At 40.2% G+C, this 11,169-nt stretch overlaps 1 protein-coding gene across 2 annotated transcripts in view; it reads left to right on the top strand.

The window, feature by feature from the left end:
- Positions 1-10,790, top strand: part of LOC125042785 — a 42,622-nt gene extending 31,832 nt beyond the window's left edge. For both annotated transcript variants that reach the window (XM_047638673.1, XM_047638672.1), the window contains exons 10-21: positions 822-890; positions 2,158-2,229; positions 2,639-2,707; positions 3,062-3,133; positions 3,377-3,444; positions 4,445-4,606; positions 5,341-5,486; positions 6,012-6,159; positions 6,564-6,684; positions 7,631-7,821; positions 8,550-8,699; positions 9,251-10,790. In XM_047638673.1, the coding sequence (XP_047494629.1) occupies positions 822-890; positions 2,158-2,229; positions 2,639-2,707; positions 3,062-3,133; positions 3,377-3,444; positions 4,445-4,606; positions 5,341-5,486; positions 6,012-6,159; positions 6,564-6,684; positions 7,631-7,821; positions 8,550-8,699; positions 9,251-10,167 (2,185 nt within the window). In that variant the 3' untranslated portion in view covers positions 10,168-10,790. The remainder of the gene's footprint in view (positions 1-821; positions 891-2,157; positions 2,230-2,638; positions 2,708-3,061; positions 3,134-3,376; positions 3,445-4,444; positions 4,607-5,340; positions 5,487-6,011; positions 6,160-6,563; positions 6,685-7,630; positions 7,822-8,549; positions 8,700-9,250) is intronic.
- Positions 10,791-11,169: the final 379 nt, after the last annotated feature.

Here is an 11,169-nt window from a genome sequence, read left to right as displayed (position 1 = left end):
ACTACTGCTACTACAATTAACATTATTACTTTTATTATTACTATTATCGGTTTTATCATTATTATTATTGTTATTATCATTATTATTATTATTATTATTAATATTATTATCATTATTATTATTATTATTATTATTATTATTATCATTATCATTTTCATACTATTACATTATCATTATTTTTATTACTATTTTTATTATCGTTATTATTATTGTAATTATTATCATCAATATTATTATTATTACTATTGCATTATTATTATTGTTATTATTATTTTATTATCAAATTATTATAGTTTTTTATTATCATTCTGAATATTTCTTTTATCATTATTGCCATTATTGATAACGTTGTTATCGTTATTACCATTACCACTGTTATAGTGGATGTATGCCATAGACATTATCATTATCATTATAATTGTTATTTTTGTTATTATTGTTGTTGTTATTGTTGTTGTTATCGTTATTATCATTTTTGTTACTATTATCATTATTATTATTATTTTTAAAATTTTATTAATATTATTGTTACAAATGTTGTTACTGTTACTCTTATCATTATTGTTATTATTATTAATAATATTGTTGTGGTATTATTATTGTTATCATTATCATCATCATCATTTTTATCACCATTATTATTGTTAATTCTATTAATACCATTCATATCATTACTTTTATCCTTATTAATATTATTGTTATCATCCTTATTGTTATTGTTATCATCAGAGCCATCATTATTATCATTATTATTTTAGTTCCCATTAGCTGTGTCACTACAATCATTATCCTTATTACCATTTTTGAAATATTCTTCATAGGTTCCTCCACGACAACAAGATAGCGAACATCGACAACCTCTTTACCAACATAACATCCATCACGACTTTGTGAGTACCTGGGTGACGAGGAGGACGCTGGGGGCTTTCTGTCGCTATGGTTGTTGTTGTGGTATCATTATTCATTATCGTTATTGTTATCATCTTTATTATTATTATTTTTATTATTATTATTTTATTATTATCATTATAATAATAATAATAATAATAATTATTATTATTATTATTATTATTATTATTATTATCATTATTATTATCATTATTATTATCATCATCATCATTATTATTATTATTTATATTATCACTTTTATTTTTATTATTACTGTTTTACCGATTTTTTTTCACCAGATTTACCGGTATTTTTTCAAAGATTTACCGATTTATTTCCCCGGATTTAGCGATTTATTTTCCCAGATTTACCGATTTATTTCCCCGGATTTACCGATTTATTTCCCCGGATTTACCGATTTATTTCCCCAGATTTACCGATTTATTTCCCCAGATTTACCGATTTATTTCCCCGGATTTACCGACTTATTTCCCCAGATTTACCGATTTATTTCCCCGGATTTACCGACTTATTTCCCCAGATTTACCGATTTATTTCCCCAGATTTACCGATTTATTTCCCCGGATTTACCGACTTATTTCCCCAGATTTACCGATTTATTTCCCCGGATTTAACGACTTATTTCCCCAGATTTACCGACTTATTTCCCCAGATTTACCTATTTATTTCCCCGGATTTACCGACTTATTTCCCCAGATTTACCGATTTATTTCCCCAGATTTACCTATTTATTTCCCCGGATTTACCAACTTATTTCCCCAGATTTACCGATTTATTTCCCCGGATTTACCGACTTATTTCCCCAGGTTTACCGATTTATTTCCCCAGATTTACCGATTTATTTCCCCAGATTTGCCGACTTATTTCCCCAGATTTACCGATTTATTTTCCCGGATTTACCGATTTATTTCCCTAGATTTACCGATTTATTTCCCCGGATCTACCGATTTATTTTCCCGGATTTACCGATTTATTTCCCTAGATTTACCGATTTATTTTTCCCCAGATTTACCGATTTATTTCCCCGGATCTACCGATTTATTTCCCCGGATCTACCGATTTATTTCCCCGGATTTACCGATTTATTTCCCCAGATTTACCGATTTATTTTCCCAGATTTACCGACTTATTTCCCCGGATTTAGCGATTTATTTCCCCGGATTTACCGATTTATTTCCCCAGATTTACCGATTTATTTCCCCGGATTTAGCGATTTATTTCCCCGGATTTACCGATCTATTTCCCCAGACAGCTCAACAACAACAGGATCCGTGTGATTCGCTGCCAGGCCTTCAGCGCCCTGCAACACCTGCGGTCCGTGTGAGTTTTTTTGTTTTGTTTTTTCGCCGATTTTTTGTAATTGTTATTGATGTTATTGCGATGTTTATAATGGTTGTCACTTTGATTATTAAAATTATGGTGATTGTTTATTCTGTTATTTTTTATTATTGTTATGGTTATCATTATGATTATTATGATAGTGATAATTTCGTTAATTTTTGATATTATGATAATTATTCTTATGATAATGATAGTGCTAGTAATGATAATGATGATGATATTGATGATCATAGTAACTGAAATGATAATAACAACAGTGACGATGTTAATAAAGATAATAGTAACAATAATCTTTATAATAAAAATGATAGCAGACATTTTTGCTCTTGAACCTCAAAACTGCAATCCTTAGCCTCAAGGATGTTATTAACAGCGTCCTTTTCCCCAGAGACTTGTCCGGAAATCCCCTGACCACGGTGCAGGACATTTTCACGGGGCTGAAGGCTCTCCGCGTCCTGTGAGTTGGGGGGGGGGAAATTGCGTTTTTTTTTGTGTTGATTTTGCTGATGGTGGGATATTTTCGTCTTGTTGATTCATTCTCTTTTTGGTGTCTATCTTTTGTCTTGTTTTATTTTTTTTGTTTTTTTTTTGTCTCTTCTTTTATTTATTTATTTATTTTTTCTTAGCTTATTCTCTCTCTTTTTTTTCTCTCTCGCGCTTTCTCTCATTCTTTCTCTTTCCTTCTCTCTCTCTCTCTCTCTCTCTCTCTCTCTCTCTCTCTCTCTCTCTCTCTCTCTCTCTCTCTCTCTCTCTCTCTCTCTCTCTCTCTTTCCTTCCCTTCATACACTTCAATACACCCAACGACCCGCAGGAACCTGATGGACCTCGAACTTCAGGACATCGACGAGCGGCACTTCTTGTCGATGGTGGAGCTCAAATTAGCGTACGTATGAAAACAAGCAATGATAATAATAATAATAATAATAATATGAAACAGGAGAACAACAGTAGACTAATATATGCTTATCTTTCTGTCTTTATTTTGGAAAGAGGGAGATGGAGACAATCAATAAAAAAAATGAAACAGGAGAACAGCAGTAGACTAATATATCCAGGGATGGAATAACACTTTTTCTAATTCTTCTAAATGGTATTCGTGATTCTTGTGATCATTCATGTTCTCCAGGTATTTCAAGACCTTTCGCTACTGCAGCTACGTGCCGCGGGTGCTTCAGTGTCTTCCTAGTACAGACGGTGAGTTCTTTTTGTCAATTAGGTGTTGCTTGACTACTTTTACGCTGACAGGATTTTGAATTAAATGCTATTGCGCTATTTTTTTTATGAGTCATTAAAATAATAAAAGGCTGTTGTCACTTCTACGTAAATCAGATCAAGGAAGTTCTGTTTTACTGTTTTGTGCTATTAATAAAAAATAAAATAAATACCTTTAAACCAGTTTTACGCTAACAGGTTTCTGAAATAAAATAAAATGTTGTTATACAGGGTTTTGCGAGTGAAATGCGGCTTCACTACTTTAACGCTGACTATTTGTGAATGAAAATAGTTTGAAGATAAATTGCTTTTACGTTAAGAGGATTTATGAACCAAATGTTGATATGCTTTTTCAAGAGCTACGCTACTGAAATGTGGCTTGACTGCCTTTACACTAACAGGTTTTAAGAATGAAATACTACATTACCCCTTTTACGCTAGTGTTTTTTTATGAATCAAAAGCTGCACTGATTGCTATTGCGCTCACTGGTTTTGTGAATGGAATGTTGTAATACTACTTTTACACTAACAGGTTGTCATGAATGAAATGTAAAATTGCCATTGATGCACTAATAGTTTTTTGTGAATGAAAGGTTGCTCTACTGCGTTTACACTACTTTTCGCGAACTGGGTTACATAAATAGATGCTGCTGCTTTACTCTTACGCTAAGAAATTTACAGTATCTTTTTATTGTGAATGAAATCTTTGTTTGTTTCTTTTACGCTAAATTCTTTGATGAAATAAAAACGACTATTTTTACGATAACCCGGAGTGTTAGTTATGACCTTCTCTGCCCATGTGATACCAACTACTTAGGCCTTTTTAGGAAAGTGTATAATGTGTTACCGTCTCACTGCGGTCTCCTCCTCATATTGAAATGCCTCCCACATCTGCACCAAACGCCCGCACGCCCCTCACTCTACTACTTTTCCCCCCACCCATCCGCCCACCTACCCAACCCTTTCACCCCCCCCCCCCCAGGCGTCTCGAACGGGCGTGACATGATGGGCTGGGTCGTCCTCCGCGCGGCCGTGTGGGTCGTCGCCGCCCTCACCCTCGCCGGGAACCTGGCTGTGATTGGCTGCCGCGCCATCTCGAAGGAGGACAACAAGATACTGAAGCTCTTTATCAAAAACCTGGCTGGTATGTGGTCGCGGGAGAGGAAGGGAGAGGGAGGAGAGGAAGGAGGGGGGCGGGGAAGGGGGTGGAAGAGGCAGAGGGAGAGAGTGGACCTGGGGGAGAGGAAAGGAGAGGGGGAAGAGGAAGGAGGGGGGCGGGGAAGGGGGAGGAAGAGGCAGAGGAAGAGAGGGGAACTGGAGGAGAGGAAAGGAGAGAGGGAGGGGAAGGAGGGGGAGTGGGGAAAGGGGAGGAAGAGGCAAAGGGAGAGGGGGTAACTGGGGGAGAGGAAGGAAGGGAAGGGGAAAAGGGTGATTTGGAGGAAGAGGCTGAGGGGGAGAACGTGGGAGGAAAGGCAGGAGGGGGGGCAGGGGAAGGGGGATTGGGAGGAAGAGGAAGAGGGGGATGGGTAGATGGAGAGGAGAGAGAGAGGGTAAGAGGAAAGAGGAGGAGGAAGGGAGAGGAGATGGAAGGGGGAGGGACTGGGAGGGAGAGGGCGAGATGGAAGGGAGGGAGGGAGAGGAAGGGGAAGAAGGAAAATTATAGTGTTAATGATAATAATGAGGGTAATAGTGATTTTGATAATGATTATAACAATATTAATGATAATAATTATAACAATATTAATGATAATGATTACAACAATATTAATGATAATAAATAACAATGATAATAATGATATCAATAATGATAATAATCATCACGCCCCACTTACCATCGACGTCACCACACCTGCCCATCCCCCCCTCCCCCCCACGCAGCCGCCGACCTGCTGATGGGCGTGTACCTGGTGATCCTGGGCGTGCAGGACCTCAAGACGCGAGGATCCTTCCGGGAGGAGGCGCTGGCGTGGGCGTCCTCCTACACCTGCACCTTCACCGGGATCCTGGGACTTGTGTCGTCCGAGGTGAGTGAGGGGGGAGGGGGAGGGAGGGGAAGGGGGGAGGAGAGGGGAGTGGATGGGGATAGGTGATGAGGGACGGAGTGTGGGAGGCAGGGGAAGGAAGGAGGGAAAAGGTTGTGGGGAGGAGGGAGGAGGGATGGGTAAGGAGAGGGTGGGAGGAGGAAGGAGGGGATAGGAGTAGGGGAAGGAGAGGGGGGAAGGAAGGGGTAAGGGAAGGGTGGGAGGAGGGAGAGGGGATGGGGGTAAGGGAAAGGGAGGAGGGGAAGGGACTATCACAAGGAGAAATCTTGATCCGATGAAAAACCTGAAATAATTCTTACTTGATCGGATGAAGAACTCAAATTATTCGAAGCACCTGACATTCCCTTCACAACGCGGCTGTATTCCATCATATACACGTATAAAGAAGATAAAACATCTGCTCCTTAATTCCCAAAAAGTCTACTTAACATCTACCCGCTTACTTAAGGCTCAAAACCCCCTCCACAACACAAAGAATCCGAACTTACACCTGTTCTCCTCCACCAGACGTCAGTGTTCATCCTGACCTTCATGTCCCTCGAGCGGTACTTGTTCATCCGGCAGCCCCTCGAAGCCCGCACGCTGTCGGAGAGGTCGGCTCGGGTCTGTTTGTTCTTCATCTGGCTGACGTCGGTTTTCCTGGCCGTCTTTCCCGGTGAGAAATATTAGTCTTTTTTTTATCTGGGTTGGAGGTCTATTTTTTCTGTCTTTCTTTCTGTTTTTCTCTCTGTTTCTCTGTCTGTCTGTCTGCCTTTCTCTCTCTCTCTCTCTCTCTCTCTCTCTCTCTCTCTCTCTCTCTCTCTCTCTCTCTCTCTCTCTCTCTCTCTCTCTCTCTCTCTCTTTCTCAGTATTGAAATATAAAATGATTAACATTCCACATTAATCTTAACTATGTTTCATAATTTACTAAACGATCTGTCCTAAAATATGTCTTCTCTTGTTTAAAAATAAACACTTTTTTATCATTATCTGAGCGATAGACAAAGTATTCGCTCCCTCTAGTTCTTTTTAACGGTTTATCCAAAGGATTTCCCTTTTTTTTAATTCGTTCTCCCACAGCCATATGGATCAAAAGCTTCTACGAGAGCGGCGCCATGTGTATTCCTCTGCACGTGACCGAACCTTATCTCGCTGGGTGGCAATATTCAGCCTTCATATTCTTAGGCATCAATACGCTCAGGTATGACCAATGAGTGACTGATTATGACCAATCATGACCAATTATTACAATATGACTCCCGCTCTATTTAGCGTTTTCAGGGACGATTCATAATATCAGGGGAAGATTAACATAATCAGGTACGACTTATAAAAATACGCTAGTCACATCACAGGACTTCAGTAACGTGCACTTTTTTGACATTCGATTTATGTAAATGATTTTAACTCCTCATAAATGTATACAGGTTTGTATATATGAAAAGTTAGAATTTAAATAGAAAAATAATCAGATGCAAGAATGACGAAGAATCAGACTGTAGCGAGGAAGGTTGAGAAATATTGGGTAGGGCGGGTTGCACTGAATTTTGAGGCAGTAGTAGTAAAATTAATAAATGTATGAATAAGTAAATGAAACGAAAAAAGTAAGCATTAAACGTAAATTATTCGTCCCCATCCTCTTCCTCCACTTTCTCACCCTATTCGATTTTCTCTCTCGTGCCTTATCCCTCTAATTTTCATCAATTTTCTCTTCTCTTTCTTCCTCCTCCTCCTCCTCTTCCTCTTCCTCTTCCTCTTCCTATTCCTCTTTCTCTTCCTATTTCTCTTCCTCTTCCTCTTCCTCTTCCTCTTCCTCTTCTTCTTCTCTTCTTCTTCTTCTTCTTCCTCTTCCTCTTCCTCTTCCTCTTCCTCTTCCTCTTCCTCTTCCTCTTCCTCTTCCTCTTCCTCATCATCATCATCATCATCATCATCATCATTATCCTTTTCCTCTTCCCCACCCCCTCCTCTACCTCCCCCTCCCCCTCCCCCTCCCCCTCCCCCCTCCCCCTCCCCTCCCCCTCCCCCTCCCCCTCCCCCCTCCCCCCTCCCCCTCCCCCTCCCCCTCCCCCTCCCCCTTCCCTCCACCTCCACCTCCTCCACCTCCTTCTCCCCCACCACCACCTCTACCCTTCCCCTCTCCCCCCCAGCATGGCCGTGATCCTGGGCGCCTACGCTGGCCTCTTCTTCAACATCATGGTGACCCGGACGTCGACGCCTCTCTCGGGCGGCGAGTCCAGGTTCGCTCTCCGTTTCTTCTTCATCGTCATCACCAACTGCGTGTGCTGGCTCCCCATTGCGTGCGTCAAGGCGGCTGCGCTGGCGAACATCGAGGTCCACTGTGAGTGAAGCTGTGGTAGGCACTGGTAGACACGCAAAAAAATGAGCGGGATGTAAAGTCAGAAGAAAATCGTAAGTGACGAAGAAATTAGGGGGAAAAGGCTGGATGTAAGATGGAAACATAACTAAATAACGTTGAAATAACGTGTAAATTTAAAAACGCTTGACACAAAATTGGGTTAATTCAAAAGTGAGATTACAGGTTGATCTTCATTGAGAAAAAAATAAATGTCTTTAATTCTATTTTGTGTATAATGTATTTTTCTGTCATTTTATTAATATAGTAGTGTTTTTTTTTTTTTTCATTAACAGCGATAGGATTCTTGGATTATGCTACGTTTCTGCTGCATTCACCTTGTGCTGCGATGTTAACAAAATCACTTTAGGCACGTGGAATTGCGGATGCATCGTCTTTGGAAAAATACGTTATACTACACGATCCATTCAGTTATTTTTTTTTTTTTCATATTGAAAGAAGGAGTGACTCCACGTTAGAGTAAAGTACAAAATGATAGTAACAATAACAATACAAAATAGTTACCGAACGGTGCAAACATAGCTTCCCACCACCGAATTCCTCCATACAAACAAGCCTCATCATGAAGGAAAAAAATCATTCACTATCTAAAGCTTCTTCTCTCACAACAACTCCCCAAGCCACATCATTAAAAAAAGTCACTCGTTATCTAAACCTTCCTGTCTTTTACGCTAAAGCTTTTCCCTTACCAGCTGGAGTGTACGCCTGGCTCGTGGTCCTCGTCCTGCCCATCAACTCGGCCATAAACCCGATTTTGTACACTTTCTCGACGTCGAAGTTCCAGAGTCAGATGTCGACGTTACGCTCCGTTTTCCGCGCGGCGCGCAACAGGCAAGATTCGGGTTAGCATATTAGAGTTGATCTTTTTTACGTTTCTTAAATTTGACCGTCTTCATGTGTATTCTCATTTTCTTTTAGAAGTGTGTAGTATGGAACGAAGTCGATTTCCTAAATTTGAGTGTCGTCATGTGTATTTTTTATTTAGAAATGTATAGTTTGGGACGAAGTCGATTTGTTAATAATTCGTAGTTATGACTGGGATAATGTTGTTCTTTATGTTTTCGTTGCTGTGTTATTATTTTTGTTCAATCACACTCTGCTCTATCAAAATATTCTAGAAGGCTTCTGTTTCTCCAAATATTCAGATTAGGTCTGTAAAGGTACGAGTCATTCATGCTTTGATGAAATGAGACAAATGTACATACACACACAGGCACTCATTTTACTACCAGAAAAAAAGCATATTTTTGCTTGAGATGAATTGAATCTTTACCAATTTGAATATATATACCTGAATATTCCTGCTTGAGATGGAATTGACTCTTTATTTATGTGAATATTAATGTCTGAGATAAAGTAGAATCCGGGTCAATAAACGGTCTCATTCTCCCAGCAACGGACACGGACGTCCTCCGGTACTCCTCGAGTCGCAGCTGGGGTAGCACGGCGCAGTACATCGTGAACCACGCCCACCTGCCGCCCCTGCGCGCCCACAACGGCTCGCAGAACGGCCCTGCGGTTCTCATTCGTGAGAGGGTCGACCGCCGCGCCTCCGCCCACGGGTTTTGTCAGCGGAGATCGACATGCGACAGCAGCTGTGGCCTCAAGGATCCTTTGGCCAAAGACGCGCCGTCTTCCAACGGAATAGCGTCTCCCGAGAAGGACCTGAGCCCCGGCCGGCACCTCACCCTCAGCGCGAAAGTGAGTCAGGTGAGGTCCGCTTCTCTACGAGAGAGGGCCAACGACGTCAGCACAAGTCCCGGCTCTAGAGGTCGCCTGCCCCTTTTCAAGCTGGAACTTGGAGGAAGGCGAACTCCCCCGAGCACTGAAGCCAGCTGCCGAGAGGCGGAGGGCGAACACACCCCGGCAGACGGTCAAGAATACAAGGATATTTGTCTCGAGGCCCACCTTTCCAGCCACAAAACGCCACAGCCCAGGGAGATTATCGCGCCCCCGGAATCGTCGTCGAACGTCGAGGGAGCGCCCATCTACGTCGGCTGCTGCGCCACCTCGTCCTCGGATAACCAAAATGCCGACGTCCTGCGTTTGAATCTGACACTCTGCTACAACTCAGACGCCACGCAGCCTCCACGTCGCACGAGTTCTTCTTCAGGAATCAGACGCAACTCAGATACGAAATATTCCCTCCCGTCGGCAAGGGCCAAGACCACGAGTGCGGCCCACACAGTGCCAGAGACTAACCAAACCCCATGGCATTCTCCTTTTCCTATAGTGACGTCACTCGCGCCACTTCCAAGACGTTCATCATGGTCGGAATTTTCGTCCTCAGTCTCCGCGTCCCGGGATTAGCTTTCGTAATGTGGTTGTGTGTTGCCTCTCCAGCTTATGGTCCTCTGTTGATGTATGTATTTATATGTATGTGTTTGAGTATGTTTTATGTATATGCGAAATGTCCCAGAGAAACAACGCTGGATTCCTTTGTCAAAGAGACGTTCAGAAAGGGAAAAAGATAACCTTGTGTTTATTTTATGCTGATTCACGCATACTCAAAATGAGGATAGATGATGGTATCTTAAATCCCTTTCCGTTTGGCAGTGTTTCATCTGATGTGCGTGTACCTGTTTACACTGTACTGTGCTTAGGTTTTTGTTATATATGTATGTGTATAACAACAGTTTCAAAATGTCCATCATCTCTAGTATCGTTTTATGATGTCATAATTTCATACAACGAATTTTTTTAATAATGATATTTCTGTTGTGTGATTTTTGTTTCTCAATCATCGTGTTTCATTGTAGCTTCTACAAAACTGATGAAAATGTGCATTATAATCATATCGAATCATATATTTTTATAATTTTCTTATATCAAAGGCATTTTCCATTATCAGCCGGCCCTCTTTTTTATGAAAAGCCAATATTATACAAATATCTGTATAGGAAGGGCTTAGTAATCATGTAATGGTCAGTAACAGCGCCATATATATATATATATATATATATATATATATATATATATATAAATATATGTGTGTGTATGTATGTATGTATGTATGTATATATATATATATATATATATATATATATATATGTATATATGTGTATATATATATATATATATATATATATATGTATATATATATATATATATATATATATATATATATATATATATATATGTGTGTGTGTGTGTGTGTGTGTGTGTGTGTGTGTGTGTGTGTGTGTGTGTGTGTGTGTATTAATCTATCTATCTATATGTGTGCGTATTTATATATGCATACATATATGTATGTACACACACATATATATATATATATATATATATATATATATATATATATATATATATATA

This window comes from Penaeus chinensis, chromosome 32 (assembly GCF_019202785.1).
Source record: "Penaeus chinensis breed Huanghai No. 1 chromosome 32, ASM1920278v2, whole genome shotgun sequence".
NCBI classification, from domain to species: Eukaryota; Metazoa; Arthropoda; class Malacostraca; order Decapoda; family Penaeidae; genus Penaeus; species Penaeus chinensis.
Note: the sequence above shows the minus strand (reverse complement) of the source record. Positions and strands in the feature narration are given on the sequence as shown.